Source organism: Carassius carassius, chromosome 30 (assembly GCF_963082965.1).
Source record: "Carassius carassius chromosome 30, fCarCar2.1, whole genome shotgun sequence".
NCBI lineage: Eukaryota > Metazoa > Chordata > Actinopteri > Cypriniformes > Cyprinidae > Carassius > Carassius carassius.
Genome location: NC_081784.1, coordinates 11321952 through 11339413, shown reverse-complemented (window position 1 = coordinate 11339413; position 17462 = coordinate 11321952). Strand labels below are relative to the sequence as shown.

Here is a 17462-nt window from a genome sequence, read left to right as displayed (position 1 = left end):
CTCTCCACCTGCATAAAGGAAATGACACTGTGAACACTGTGAAATGACACCCCCTGCCCACCCAATCAAATACTGCAAAGCAGCTGTGACTCTCAGCTGTAGAAATATATCTGCCATTTAGAGTCTTTATCCACTTCTGGATTTATGTGTCACTATTTTGCAGAAGATTTGAAAGACACAGGCAAAACACACAAGTTTCATATAGGCTATTTGATTTGCTTTCATTATGAAAAAGAGACATGCACACATTACAGAACATATCACAATTCTGACACACCTGGGGCAGATGTACTCTTGTCAGATGGTTCACTCAAGTACAGTTTATTTTGTCAGCTGCATACGGTCACGTAGGCCTACCTGAGAACAGTTTCAAAAGAAGCCTAGGAAGCTTTCAAAAAAAGACAACAGTACATACAGCTCTCCTGCAGAATTCTACAGAAAAAAAGCCATCTCAAATTAATACATTTCTATTAATGCACTCTTTTCTAGAGAAAACATCTTTTTTATTTCCTTGCATATATTGTCCTTACCATCTCATAAAACATTGTTCCTTTGTAAGAGTCAATGGAACCCAGCTGTTTTGTAAGACAACGTCTTATCTTCCACTCCACTCTACACTTCAAGTTCACCCAGCTGCTTCCTCGGGCAATAGACAGTCAAAATAACCCTACTCATTGAGAAGACTGCCAGCTGTGTAAACCAATCTGACACTCCACTGATTACAGGAGCCAATCAGAGACGTCCGTGTGCGGGAGTCTTCTGCGGTTGCCATGAGAAACGCCGGTACCGTTCACACCATTATTAGCATGTCTGTGAGATAATTATCACTAGTCTTGCGATAACCACGAGACAATTAAGCTGCAAATAAAAGGTTGCCATTAAATTGAATTTGTCCATCTGTCATATTACAACTTCATTAAACTGGAGGGTTTTAATAATTTAAAGCTTTAGTTAGAATAAAATGTTTAAGGATTAACATTAAAATACGCAAATATATAAGCAATGCTTGATAGTTTCCTGTTTTTAGCTCAGTCTGATAATACCATCTAGGAAAATATGACACCAAAGGTCGGATCAAATATTTGAAGAAGCAGATGCTTTGAGCTTTCAAGAACCCACTCCCTTGGGAAGGGAAATTATTATATCAGCGGCATTGCCAAATATGGGAAAATTTTTATGAATTTAGAACAAAATATATACTTTACACTGTAAAACCTAAACCCTACTTAAATACTATATTCCTATACTAGCCTATATACAAATATTTTAGTCAGTACATTTGTAGTCTGAAAATTACTGAAGTAGGCCTTTATGTAAATGATAGTGTCTTTCAGCTGTGAAGATAATTCTCAAAATGATAATTCTATCAGATAAGTCTTTCTGAACCTACGTGACTCTTTCTTTGCAAATTATATTGAAGAAAAAAGGAACAACATGCGGGTAAGTAAATGATGACAGATTGTTTTTTGTTTTTTTGGATAAGGTTAGCTAGTTGTAATAGATTAATCTCAGATTTGAGTTAAAATATCACTGTTTCGACTTGAATTGACTTGAATTTAGAGAAGATAATAATATAATGTTAAATATGGAAAGGAAATTATGACTCTCAAACATACATGAAATAAATTTAACTTCCCACAAAAGTACACAAAACTGCACTCCGGTATTCATTTGTGTGGAGACAAACAGAAAATATTGAACAGGGACCAAGTTCACTAAAAGGGAACATTAATCACCTTAATGGTGACTTCACTCAAAACATCTATCTAAAACAACATCAATAATGCTCAAATAAGAGAGCCAAAACCTTTGTGTGTTCTAAAGAACAGCTTTTTAAATGCTACTTACATTATATGATTGCATAATTACATCATCCAAGCACAAGGGTTTAAGGTATTCCCCACTGCATACATTTTGTATTGGGGAACACATTTTTAAGCCAAAGAAGATAAAGGAGGTAAGATATTTGAGTTAATTAATTATTGTTATTGGTGTAGAAAACATTATTGTATGACCCATTGATGCTCATAGAATTTTTACTCCAGTTCTTGAACAATGCCCATCTGTGACTCTCTTTTAGCAAATGGAGAGTCACACAAATCAACACAGACTCAGTCACAACACAAAGAATTTATTTACTGTGTAACTGAATATTTTTCTATGAAGTACATCAAGAAAAACACTCATGAATGCAGCATATCCTGATACTCAAGTATTCAGGATGTTGAAGTCATCTATCGAGTTTAATGGAGAGGAATAATGCCTGGGGGATTGCTGTCCAGTCTTTAGGCTGAAAACCCCCTCATCTGGGTCGGTATAATGAATGGAATCTCTTAATTGTATTGATGTATGGAGCTTGGATGCAGGAGATCTAGGCTTAAGGTTACAACTTCAACTTCCCACAAAAGAACTCTTACAGAGAAGAATAAAAAGCAACTCTTTGGTTAACATTGTTTAAAGATTGTTTAAAAGACTGTGAGCACATATATATATATATATATATATAAATATATATATATATATATATTCTGATTGATTCAGTCATGTTACATTATACTTAAATAAAGCCAGTTCATTTAAATGTTACTACATAAAGCAATTTTTTAGGTGACTCAAATACATCTTTTATGATGTATTTACTTTTAACAATTTCATTGTTCCGCAAACATGCATTAAATTGACCAAAAAAAAGAAAAAGAAGAAAAGCCTTTCATATTGTTTTTAAAAAATATATATTTCTTTCAAATAAATGCTATTATTTTAAACTTTGTCCATCAATAATATTAGCAGAACAACGTTATCAATGTTTTAACATTAATAATGAGAAATGTTACTTGAGCACCAAATCACTATTAAAATGATTTGTGAACATGTGACACTGAAGACTGGAGTAATGGCTGCTGAAAATTCACACACACTCACAAACAAAAAAATTATTTATATATATATATAAATTCATATAGTCATATTTTGAAAAGAGGTATTTGTATTAATGTCTCACCTTGCACCTCATGGCTAAAATAATTTATAACACCATAATCTCTCACATTTACAGTCTAATCATTGGTGCTTTATCTGATGTGGTAACATCTTGTTCCACTTCATGGTGTTCTTCTATTTCAGTATCATTATGTCTGAGACTCTCAATAAAGTGCACATTTCTTGTGTCTGTTTGTCTGGTCTTGTGTTGGACATTCTTCACTGACTGAGCCCTGTCTGTGGGGCCATGAAGTTGGCTATTGCTAGGAAAAAAAGATGCTATTTTGGCTGAAATGATGTGGAAGAAAGAGAATGTGTGTTCAGCGTCCTCCTTTTCTGTGACACAGACAGAAGACAGAGCCGGGTCACTATATGATGCCCTGGAAACTATAGGCGGATATGAAACAGATAACATTTCTAAATTAATGTTATGTCTATCCATAGTATTCTTTTGGTTATTTTTACAAAATATGACTTCCAATCCTTTTAAAATTATTATTTTTTATATATCTCACAAAGTCGAAATGAATTGATTTAAGGTCATCTTGTGTATTCCAAAACATTGGCAGAAAGAACTTTTAGCTGATATTTATCTATTTAAATTGTTAAACAATCATAGTTATTAATTCTTTTAAAAATTCTTTAATTATTTATTTACTTTTGAAATATATAATTTATGCAAAAAAATGAAGCACCTGGTATTACAGCATGCCATATAAGCACTGGAGGAAACCCATCAAAGACATGATTGTGTAATATAGAAACTTCTGAAAACCCCCAACTTTGGCCATTTTCTTCCAAAGAATGAAAATCTTCTATGTGGGTTGACAACTCCAAGCAAGAAAAAACAGATGTGAATTATTTTAACGCACAGATGATCACATAACAAGCACAATTACATGATTCCTTTATCATTTGATTAAACATACGGAAGGCACATTGCCAACAGTGTCAATGAAACAGGCAACTTCAAAAATCTCCACTGAGGACAGCCTGTAGAGAATACAAACAGAGGTAAAGCAGTGGTTTATAAAATATCTTAATAACTTTTTGTTAATAAAACAAACAAACAGTGCAAATATTTCAGTAAGAGATACCAAAACATACTTTAAAGCAAAAATGAAATCAACTCTGTTTTCTTTATTAATGCATGTTCTTGGTTTTATATTGAATTATTCGAATGTAACTCCCACTATTCACTGTCTAATAAATTCCTTGAGAATAATCTTACATGTTTTCTCATTAAATATCCTTACTCTCACCAAAATAAAGTAAAATTGACTGTGGACTTATGTCGACTTTAATCATGTATTTCCCTTTATGCTTTTTATTAGATATTAATCACCATTTGCAGTTACTTGCTCATAAATGTCCTGGCTGTTTATGGTATTCTGGTGTTCATGTATGTGAACAACCACTTTATGTTTAATACCAATGGAAAAATCCCCCCATTGTTCATGCAGAACCTCTCTGGTTTGGCTTTGAGCCCTGAAAGATCAGATAATCTGGGACAAGAGGTACATTTGCCTCCATTTGCCAACTATAGTTAGAAAAGGAATGACTGTGGCCTTTAGTGATCATGCTCCAATAAGGGTGATGAACCTACAGCTGTTTGTTTGTGTAACATCCTGCAGTTGCTTACACCACCTTACAAGTGGCGTCAAAAGCAATGACTTCGGCCAAAGTCAACACTATTGACCCATATACCAATACGTGCATTGTAGGTGGATTCTATCAATAAAATTGTAAAAGGGCCTGAACCATTGTCATTATCTAAAACCATAAAAAAAATGTTTTGTTACTTAAAATGCTACCTTAAAATAAAATAAAAAACTTTTAAAAACTTTAAAATAACTTTTAAAAAAGGATGACAAAAACACACATTACAACTGACAAAAACTTGACCTAAAATAAAAAACCCAGAAACTATAAAAATATAAACTTCAACATTCAAAATATTACAAAAAAACTATTATTAGTAGTACATATTATAGTAATATATACTAATATATACAACCACACATACTGTATACACAAATGGATAATACCTCAGAGCTAGTAGTAATAGTAACAAATAAAACAAACTATACCACAAAACAAAGAATAATTGCAAATGCAGAATAGTAAATTTGATAATAATAATAATAAACAAACACTGTGGCTTATTTGCTCATTGCAGGAATATTTTTTTTAAATCTGACATGAAGGCATGTCTCAGACACCTTTCATATTGTTACGGGGGGAACAAGACTTGAGACGTGTGGAACCATATGCAAGGCTTTATTTAGAAGACGTGGTCAGAAACAGGTATGGGTCAGACAATGGCAAACAGGTATATTGAGGGCAAGACAGAAGAGTAATCCAAAAAGGGTGTGGTCGATCGGTGGCTAAAAATATCCAAAAGGGGCAAACAGTGTCCAAACAGGGCGATACAAAGGAGTAATCCAAAATACACAGGCAATGATCAGAACAGAGGAAACAGACAAGGCGAGACTAGGAAACTTAAAGCAGGCTCCATAACATGGCTATCACTGACTAGCAATGTGCATACAATACTCGGTTGTGAAAAAAGAGAAATTCCATGATTATGTAGCATGTTTGATTGGATTCAGCTGTGTTGGTAATCACTGCAACGGATGATGGGAACTGTAGGCCGGGGTGGAATGTAACAGTTTGTGTAGTGCGAGAGTCAATGTAATGGAAGGGAGCCCTCTGGTGGCGATAGAACGGAAGTTCATGGACAGGATATGTGACACATATGAAAACTCTAAACTTACATACCTAATGGACATACCTTTTAAGTACTAATATACACGATTTGAGTACTAATATGTACCTTTAAGGTACTTATATGCAACCTTTATACAAAGGTGTACCATTTTGAGACTCACAGTAGATAGATGGCCAGGCAAGCTGTTGAACTCCTCCTGTCTCTTGAGTCTCTATACCCACTGCACAAAGCACTGAGGACACATTCACAACGCTAACGTTAAACTTAACATGCAGAAATCATATCAACCAATATTAATATTCTGAAGCATACGTGTAATTAATGTAAAAAAGTAATAATTGATGCGTTTTAAATATATATATATATATATATATATATATATATATATATATATATATATATATATATATATATATATATATATAAACACGCACCTTTGGACTTTTCACAAAAATGGGATGCAATTTTTATTGTGGCCACTAGATGTCAGATTTGCCACACACACCACTACTGGGCAAATGAACCTGTGGCCAGTATTGTTGTGCTGATTTTGAAAACAATGTATGAACCAAAAATAAATATTCCCTGCTGAGCCCTTCACTGTCAAAATCAAAAGGGTTTCTCCTTTAGAGAATTTGTTGATTGTCAGCATTCTCTACTGGTAGTTCATTTATAGATAGATAGATAGATAGATAGATAGATAGATAGATAGATAGATAGATAGATAGATAGATAGATAGATAGCTAGATAGATAGCTAGATAGATAGATAGATAGATAGATAGATAGATAGATAGATAGATAGATAGATAGATAGATAGATAGATAGATAGATAGATAGATAGATAGATAGATGGTTTTCAAATCTTCATGCCATGGTTAGAAATCTTCTCGCCAGAGCAGAAGTGTGCTTGCGACCCAGTGCAGAACGTTAGAAATCAACCTAACATTGAAACGAAAACCCAAACACTGACCACCCTCGGCGTGTTCCTGCTACATTCCACCTCTATTCAAGGTGAGGGGACCAGACAACAAAAAACTTTACCGTTAAAGATCACCTGGTACCTGAGTTCACCTGAGCACAAATAAGGCATGTTCCCTGAGGAAAGACACACACTCATACATAAGTACACACTACACTTTCACACAAGTCTATTAAAGGACCCTCAAAGGTTTTGAGCAATGTGACCTTCATGAGGAGGTAGAGTATTCTACCCTCCATCCTTTTACAGCTGCTGAAGGACATATTCAAATTACATTATCTTCAGCCAATCAGCCAATTAATCAAAAATGTCCTTGCCTAAGGTCAGATGTGTTTTCACAAAGTAAATGTACATGGAGGGAGTCTCAAACGCCAGCTTGATAAGCCCTGTCCTGAACCGGATGATTAATGGTGGAGAAAGCAGCAGTACTTTCATGGCCCAATCCTGACACAAGACAGACGTTAATCATTCTCCAGCAGTGAACACACACCATCCCTTCCAGTCTTTAGTTGCCTGTGTCAAAGGTCAGACTTTTCTCAGTCATAATAGATCACAATTGATTAGAACCACAATGCGCCCACATGACGGCATGACACAGTGAGGGTCTTAATTAAATGTGACTACAGTTTTGCTAGAATTTCAAGCTTCAACTTTGGCATTACTTAAAGCTGCAGTCCATAACTTTTGGTGCTCTAGCGGTTAATAAACAGAACTGCGTGTTTATGACGAATCATGCAGGTATTGAGCTACCGAACCATTATAAATAGTCAGAATATAAGACACTTATTATAGGTGTACCATAGAGATTCAGGACAAGCCAAAAACACAGTTTAGGAAAATGGATTCATGGATGTTAAAATTTTGAACACAAAAAAGTAACGACTGCAGCTTTAAAACAAGCACATCATTTTTTATTTTGTTTTTGGTTAATATATTGACTGATTCATCATGCTTCATATTTTATAAAACTGAACAGAGAGATAAATAACAACACCAAGAAATCAAACAGATCGTCAAACTATGAAATTTATCATATGTTAAATAACCATAATATCAAATATATCTACAATATCTAGCGGTGAAAAATCATGTTTTGTGTTAATGCTTTAAAAGTAAGTCGTAGGACACTTAAATGCACCATATCATGGAATGTACATATACACTTGACAGCCATTACAACATAACTGAACACAATTGTGGAGAAGTTCATGGTCTATCAAAGAGACAATCAAAATCATAACATCTGTGCAGAGTCTCTGAGGTTAAATGCCTCGTTGACCAGCTCATCCTTAAAGAAAATGAATGTTTAGAATGATCATAAATAAGCGAAATGTAATGTCATGTGAAATGTAAATTATTAAGGTTTATATGACCAGGAGACTTTGAGGACAAAAGAAAGACTCTGGAACTAACAGATGAAATGACTTCAGTTCTCAGTTAACTGAGGGCCTGGATGAGACATTATATACATCTTACCATCCAGAGTCAATCTTGGCAAACACTTGGAGAGTTCTGCTCTAATTTACAACTGTGATATCCAAGTTAACTCCTGCTAAGAGGAAAAATGTAAATCCCCTAACATTAGAACAAGGCTACCTTTGTTTTCTGCCTAGATATACTGTTTTCCAGATTAGCTGCATATTATTCCAGGCATGTGCGTGCAATTCTGTGCTATGTTCTAGATTCAGGCTGTGGATTCACAGTCACTGACCACTAAAAACAAGTTTAATACTTTTATTTTGTGCACTTTTATTTTGTGTTATTTTAGTCAGAGCTGAACCACATTGAGCTGTGATCCTGTAAAGAATGACTGGTTACTGGCTAATACATATGCTGCTGAGTCAAAAAAGTAACCCCTAATTCATGCACTCCAAACATTCACGTTCATCACATTTATGGGCCTTGAAATGATTTTAACTCATTTGTCCCATTCATAAACACATGCTGGGTGTGAATTTCTACAGCAAATCTACCGCAAATCATTTAATATCGACAATGGTGTTAATGAGCTTGATAGGCCATATAAGGTGTCATGACATGGCAGTCAGTTATAACACAACATTTCATCAGAAATTGTTAATCATATGTGAGGGATCTATGTGAGCTGTTGGAATTTCCCAACCCACTGTTGAAATAACAAGCGGTCAGAACTCTGTGTTTTGCAAGCAGGGGTTCAATCGTGAAAATGCAGCTGCAGATGAACCATATTGTTTAATGTGTGTTTCTGGACTCCCCCTTATTTGCCATTCTATAATGAGATCTCTGCCACGGATCTGTTATTCATCACGGCCTACTCGGGTACATTTAATCTGGACTACAATGGCAATTTTATCTTGCTTTTTAAACATCTCACGAGATATATTCTTGTTCAACAACAAACTTTTCTGCTTTCAAAAAGACCTTTGCTTTTGTTGCCACATGAGGTGAAAAAAAGATATTTTTTTCAGAAGCTATACTGTACTTTAAGTAAATAATATTAAGATGACTGATCGCTAAAATACTGATGATGTTTTTTTCTATTATTTAATGCTATACACGTTCACATGCACAAAGGCTGTGTCGGAAAGATGGAAAAGCCCTTTATGTGCATTTCAGCAGTTAAACAAATAATTAATTTTGTTTATTTATTTTTAACATAAATGTATGTTTAAAAGTTCTGGGGTTGGTAAGATTTTTTTCATGTTCTTGTATCAAGGGTGCGATTATTTGATCAAAAATACAGTAAAAACTCAAATATTGTGAACTATTACTATCAACTTTTTTTCTTATTTTAATTTTTTTAAATGTAATTTATTCCTACGATGGCAAAGCAGATTTTTCAGCAGCCACTACTCCAGTCTTCAGTGTCACATGGTCCTTCAGAAATCATTCTAATATAATGATTTGGTGCTGAAGAAACACTTCTTCTTATGTTGTGCTACTTAATAGTTTTATGCCATGATTTTCTCAGGATTCTTTGATGAATATAAAGTTCAAAATAACAGCTTTTATTTTAATCAAATATTTGGAATAAGATTATTTATTTCTTAAAGAAAACAAATCTATAATGTGTATACAAATTATTTAGAACAAAACATTAAAGTAGGCACACCACAGCTCCAGAAATAGTTCTCAGAGTTCTCACCACAGGTGACTTTTCGAGCTTAGACGCTCTTCATCAGACAATGAACATACATGCCCTTATATACACAAACTGAATCACATGATTGCCCATATGACCACAAATAAATAAATAAATAAATAAAAACAAAAAAAGCAGGGCAATCAACAAATCATGTAAGAAAAGGGCAAAAAAGCAATCACATAAAAGTGAGAGCAGCAATGAATTACACGCACAAATACATTTCACTAAATACCTGACTGCAAAATGCAAGAATGCACAAAATGCAAAAATAAATAAATAAATAAATAAATTAACTACTTACAAGAAATAAGCATCACAGTCACTGAATATTTGCTTAGTCATTTCTGAAGCTCATTTGTTCAAGATGAGAAATGACATGAAACAGGAAAATGAAACCAGTTTCATTAGGAAGTATCTTCATACAAAACAAAAAATATTTGGTTTCAGGCTGCAGCATGTAATATTTTGAACTTTATGCATTTTTTTCAATCTTTCTTTAAATCTAATTCAAGTGAAAACACCCAAGCTTTATGCCTTAAGACCACAGACTGTAATAGGGATCTCCAATCCTGCTCCTGGAGAGCTAACCATCCTGCAGGCTTCAGTTCCAACCCTGCTCCAACACACCTATCAGTAATTATCAAGTAGGCCTGAACACCTTAAATACCTGGTTCAGGTGTGTTTGATTGAGATTGGAGCTGAAATATGCAGGACAATAGCTTTCCAGGAGCAGGGTTGGAGATCCCTGCTGCAGTGATTAGTAAGACTTGTTCTGCTTTTAACAAAGTTGATTGCAACACTGACACTATGTGGCTACAGGAATGATTATTATTTTATTTTTTTTATTTTTTTTAATGACCTGCATCAAAGCTTTTTGTATTGCACTATATTCAGACGTCACTGATTTAGTAGCAGGAATATGTTTTGTGTGATCATTCATGAGAAAAATAAAAAGAGGATCCAGAAATAGGACTCAGTGACTTTTGCTTTTTGCGGGAGATGATAAATGAGGTCAGAGGAGTGGTGGCATCGGCAGGAGTATCAGTGGAGTCTGTGTAGTTTCATGCTGCAGGAGCCGCATAACTCCAGCATTGAGTCAGAACCACCATCTCAAACTGGCCTTGTTATAATCTGTTGCTGTGATCTCCAAAACACAGCTATATTCTATAATAAGATCATAGAGATCATAACTGATCCTGGACTAAAGAACTTATTTCATCTCTGTCTTTTCCCAGCCAAATGGATCACATTATAAATTGCCCATGAGTCCTCTCCGGGTACAGAGGGATTCGGAAGGCTCTCGGGTGGCTTATCTGATGAGTCAGTTCATACTGGGAAAGAGAACTGATTCCTGTTACGCATTAGTAAAGAAGAAAGTAATCTAATTACGAGAAAGTCATAGTTCATGGGGAAAGATGAAATACAAATACTCAAAAAACATCTGTTTAGCAAAATAAACCCAACAATATATACCAAATCAGGATGATCTATGAATATTATTACTAACATTTGCATCTGCATCTTCCTAAAATATATGGGCTGCTATATGTTTTCATTTATACTCTGTAAGGAAAAGTGTAAATGTTTTATATATATATATATATATATATATATATATATATATATATATATATATATATATATATGGTTTATCTGAAATAATAATGTTAAACGTTTTATTTTTATAGTGCAAACTTTAGCTTAGTCAAACTATAGGGCAGTCATATCTTAAGTGTGCACTGCAATATTAATAAATATGTTTAACATGTTCCATCATTACCATAAAGTGTACACTTAAACTGAAGTCATCGTTCATGCAAGTCTTAAAATAAAATAAAATAAAATAAAGGAAATAAAATTAATCAAACATATGCACAAAAACAATAAATGAATGTGGATGGAAAATAATCATGTTAAACATTTCATTCATATCTTAAGTGCACATATTAATTTGACTAAATGTGTGTGTGGGGGGAGGGGGGGGTCTACAAATGAAAGTGTGCGCTTATGATATTAATGAAATATGTTAAACAATTACTAAAAATTGGATTGCACCACTTTGCGTGTACCAGTGTACCAAAGTGTACCAGGTGAATCAGGACTCTTTGCACACTAGGCCCTGTATTCAAATTCCCGTCATTTAATCTCTGGGTGATCCCCAGCTTTAGTGAGTAACTGGCCTGAGCCCCTCTCATTATTTCTGATTGCTCCACTCTTTGTTCCTCTGAGGAGCGCTCCATAAAGCTCTATGAGTGGAGATAGAGCCTGACAACCATGGTGTTTTTGTGGGGCCCTCTCTGCACTTCAGCTGGATTAGAAAAGCTGCAGGTGGATGACTGCAGAGCCTGCAGTGCTGATGAGAAAAGGACACACAAGACTAATACCCTGCAGCTGGGATTTATTAGATCACCATATAAAACAAATTGGTGGTGTTTTATCAGCAGTTTGGACTAGAGCAGACAACACATGTCTACTGTACTTTATGAATCTCCGCTAAACTTCAAACTATCACATTTAGAGGTTCTTTGGATTATAACAATCCATGAGAGATTCAGTTGAGCGCTTCGGGTACACACACACACACACACACACACACACACACACACACACACACACACACACACACACACACACACACACACACACACACACACACACACACACACACATCTCAGCTCTGATTTACTTCAGTTTAAAGGAGTGCACCACATCTCCTTCTCAACATCCCTGTAGGTTGAGTTGAAGGACACCAGAAGAATTTTTCATAGAATTTGACATCTGAAACGTTCCCTGTCTGTAATAACAAGGACTGCTTCTCCACTTCTGACTTTGCGGTTATTATTATTTTTTTTTGCTCTTTTTTATTTAATTATTTTTTTTTGCTCTCTCTGATTTTGAAGAACACAGGAAATCATTACAGTTCTTATGCAAGATGGTTAGCTCATCATTCTGTCAGTCAGGGCTTTGCTTTAAAATGAAGACTTCTGTTCTTGTCAAATGGAATATAAATGATGAACTCAAATAAAGACAAGCACAATGAAAGTCATCTTAAAGTAGGCCTAATATATTTTATAATTTCATGCACAGATGACTTCAGAAATTGAGCAATTACTAACAACCTTGATTGCACTTCAATCAATATAAAAATACAATATATAATAAGGCAATTGGATTTCTATAATAATGCAAAACATGGGGTTAAAAAAATCAGAAAGCACCCTTATTCAAAATCTAAATTAAACCAGGAAATAAACACATTTTCTTTCAAATTTTCAAAAAGGGAATAATTTGTAATGAAAAAAAAATGAAAAATGAAAAATGGAAAATAAAACCATTTTCACTAGTGGTTTCAGACATTTTAGATAATCTTTTCCAGACATGTCATTCCAACACTCAAAGCTGAAATGAACACCACAGTAAGATTTTACAAATTTTATGTTTTTCAAAAGTCTTCTTTTCAGAAAAGGTATATATTTCACATTATATAAGTCATTTATACCTGGCTAGCTGCATCTAAGGAAAACCACATGTGTCAAAAGAGTAGCATCGGTCTCTCAAAAAAGGAAACAGGGAAGATTCTAGCCGTGTGGAAAGCCCATAGATCTTTTCTCTCACTGTTGTCATTTTTCTTTGGTAGAATTTTGTCAAATGCAATACTGCACTAAGCCAGAAGCTGCACTGTAATACACTACCTATTAAAATTACACCTGTTTCTTAAAGAAGAGGAAATCATTTCACAATTTTAATGAGAAACAGCACAGAATTAGCTTAATGGAGATAAACATATCCACTATCTTAAAGGGATCATATGATGTGATTTCAAATTTTGCTTTCTCTTTGGAGTGTTACAAGCTCTGGGTGAATAAAAAAGATCTGTGAAGTTGCAAAGACTAAAGTATTAAATCCAAAGAGATATTCTTTAAAAAAGTTGAGACTAGTCCACGCCCCCTCCTAAAACAACTCGTTCTAACACACCCCTCCTTTGTACAACTATTTTGTTTGGCCTTCCAAAAAAGGATGTTATCCGCTTCATCATGCCTGCAGCTGATCTGTGCTGGTCGCTGAGGAAATACATCAACTTTGCAGAGTGGATCGCCGAATTGGCTTTCACCATGGATGATGCGAGTCCAGCCCGGGGTCGTCACATGTGGTTCCTGCAAGACAAAGGTACGCTCCTTCGTAGAATCCACCTGCCGCACCATTCTCAACCATTCACCATTCTTTCCTTCCAAAAGAAAACACGACTAGACATCATGTTTATATCATGTTTATAATGGGTTTTATGTTTTTGTCTCGTCACTCCGGCCAGACAGGGCATCAGAGTATGTGAAGAGGCGTAACATCTCCTTCACCAGCTTGAGGTATTCGCCCATTCACAATGCACTGGAAAGCTGGCCAATCACAGCACACCTCGTTTTTCAGAGAGATGAGCCTTGTAAAAATCGACGCGTTTCAGAAGCCGGGGCATAGAGGAGAAACAATAATGTACAGTAGATGGAAAATAATGTGTTTTTTTAACCTTAAACCGCATAAACACATTTCATTATACCAAATACACAAAATAATGTTCTTTTTAGCAGCATCACATGACCCCTTTAAGAACTAGTTTAATCAACAAGCAGTAGACTAGTGATTGGTCGTACTTCTGAGATTCAAATTAGACCAATCTACCTTTTTCTAATTGAATTAAAAAAAGTTGTGACTAGTCTTGAAGAAAAAAAATTAGATGACTAACTTTTTAAGAGTAGTCTCAGCAGGCCCCTGAAGAACTATTAACGTAGGACTAGCAATTATATATAGCAAAGAAATACTGGAACGTGTGCAGCATTGAATCCCATCAGACTGAATGACTTTAACAAGTGGATTTTAAAGAGATAGCGTGTTTATTCTCCATTGCACCTCGTCTTGCTCCAGTCACATTACAGATAGTGGTGATAAATGAGTCAATTAGCTGTGGGCTGACTTCTGGAGTCTTGGATTTAAAGAGAGACATGGAAGACTGTAATGAGCCAGGCTTCTGTCATTGGACTGATTTGTCAGGGAGATTAACGAGTGTAAATGAACAGCTTTTTGTGTGGAAGAGTGTAATACAGGCCAGCAGTTTAATTGCCATCAACTACACCTATCAGACAAAATCTTTTTATACAAACAAAAGCAATGATTAATATGCATTTATGAAACAACCCACAAATGAAATGTGTCTGTAATCTGCAGGTAAAAGCAATTGACCATTTATCTGAAAGATACACTGCCCCCTTTTGGAGACTTTCAGAATAATGACGCTCCCCAGAGAACAGCATGATGTACACAGTATCATTTGCAATGTAGTGTATTACTAGCTCAGCAGAAAGTTGATTAGGACCCAAGTGTACAACATCTCTTAAACAATTATTCACCTGCAAGGTTGCCAAATCCCTGTCATGACAAAAGCTGTAATCTGTAATCATGTAACCAACTGTTGCACCAGTATTACATGTCTCAAAACAGCCAGTGCACATGAAGAAAAATGACTCTCGTAACCTACAGGACCCTGAAGTGCTATACCAATAAAGTCAGAATGTACGGAACCTCACGGCCCATTTTTCACCAATTAATTTGGCTGCATGTTGTGAATTTTATGGATCATGCATGAGCCAGACTGGCTGTCTTTAGAGACTGAACATTTCTGAATAGAGCTCAGTGAATTCTGTCATGGCTCAGTGGTGGCCCAGAATTCAGATCGTATGCAGCAATTAATGAGGATTTGAAAAGTGATTTACCAGTCTGCTTTACTGCTTCACCTACACAATGTATTAACTTAATTTGTTTTCTGTAAACCTAGTGACTTTGCTCAAAGAAAGTTTAATGGTAAACAGGATGCATTATGCTCCCAAAACATTTGTGTTTTGGGCCAGAGGTAACCTTAAACAGCATGTCAGAAACACCCATGCAAATAAATGAAATAAAAATTTGTTAGTTATGGAAATACCTCAGCATGTAGAGTTTTAGAAAAGTGAAAGAAGACTATGACGAGGCTTGCACAAGACTTTGGCATCACACCACATCTGTCAGGACTAATACTCAAACATTTAACTCAAAATGTCTGCAAGCCTTTCATATTCTAAAATTACATTCTGAAGAAAAATATTTTTTTTATATGTTTTGGTTGGAAGCCTGAAAAACCCAATACTGGCTATGAATCTATAATGAATAATTTCCCTTAATGAAAGGAACATTCAAAACCTACAGGGTGAGCAGTGACAAATCAATAATAAAGAAAAAGAAAAACTATGGGGTAATGAATGAAGGTTTTTTGAACAATAATGAAGACTTTGGTAATAAAATACAACTTGCACTGACAGTTAAAGCACATATAATGAGATCAACACCAGTTTTGCATCCTTCTGTAAATGTGCTTAACACAAGGCTAAGAGTATTGTTAACTGGCTAAGTGACAAGATCTAAACTAAAAACTGCGAAAACCAGAAGAGGTTCGGTTACCATTTCAGCTTAGGCTCTTAAGTTTCAGATAAGATTACGCAAACATTCATGTCAAAATAATGGAAAACACCAAGCTCATAAAAGGTGTTTGGGCACAGACCAAGAGTGCTGCATGGCCTTCATTACACATTTCTCTTCAACAGAATTCTTCAAAACTGAACTGAAAGAAAGAGGATCGGAAGATGATGAATTTCTAATTTTGCCTTTGAGTTTACGTTTGGAAGCAACCCCAGACTCTTTACTCCAAAGGGAGCTGTTGCTTCCAGAGTCTTGATCTAACCCTAACCATAGCGGTTCCTGAAATAGCTCCATGACAAGGTCATCTAATAAGATTTGATATGTGAAATATTTTTCATGGACAGCTTTACATTACATTTAGTGGAACACAGCTGAATTAAATGTTCCACAAATGTAGTAGCCTATTTTACAGATACGTTCTTTGTCTGCCATGAATTTGTAATAAATAACAAATGTTTCAGAGCTTTAAAGTGTGTGTTTGTTCTGAGCCGAGATCTGCGTCTATAGAAGTTTACAGTGAGTTGCTCTACAAATGTTTTATTTCTGAATTAGCATTACATGAAACATAACAGAACAATGACACAAATGTAACACTCCTCAACCCTGTTACACATAAGTGAGTGCAACCTATCCTTAGTGTGAATGCTTATTCTTCTAGCTTATACTTTATATTATTTTTGTTGTATTTGTATAACATTACTATGTTCTGTCCAGTGTTACAAAGGCTTGGCTTGGTTCCCAAAGGTCTATAACCCTGTGTGCCATGGACATTGATGTCCTAGGCATAAACATAATCAGTCTTACAATCAAAACAGGAAACTTATTGTGAATGACTTGACAATAGCAGTGAGCAGCTTTCTGACCCTGAAAAGGCAGTGAACTTTCATCACGGACGTAAAGGCCAACAGCATTTGCTTATGATGGGGTAAACTGAAAATATTTCCACTGAATACGTTTGCTTAGACCCATTCTCCAGAAAGTAGATCATAACTCACAGAATTTTGACTTCATGCCCACTTTAGGATTACAAATTTAAAACAAACAAACAAACATACTAACCAAAACAACTGTCTGTCATTCAAAGCCCATTTAAACATGAGGGAATGACTAAGGAGATGCCTGAGATTTTTCTAGCCAATGATAATGTG

At 35.2% G+C, this 17462-nt stretch overlaps 1 protein-coding gene across 1 annotated transcript; it reads right to left on the bottom strand.

The window, feature by feature from the left end:
• Nucleotides 1-3049: 3049 nt before the first annotated feature.
• tmem72 (transmembrane protein 72) lies at nucleotides 3050-14189 on the bottom strand. The gene is given in 9 exon segments (XM_059516871.1): nucleotides 3050-3413; nucleotides 3638-3707; nucleotides 3710-3810; nucleotides 3909-3929; nucleotides 3931-3956; nucleotides 5439-5480; nucleotides 5902-5973; nucleotides 13890-14041; nucleotides 14117-14189. Coding segments are annotated over 9 exon segments (921 nt in total).
• Nucleotides 14190-17462: the final 3273 nt, after the last annotated feature.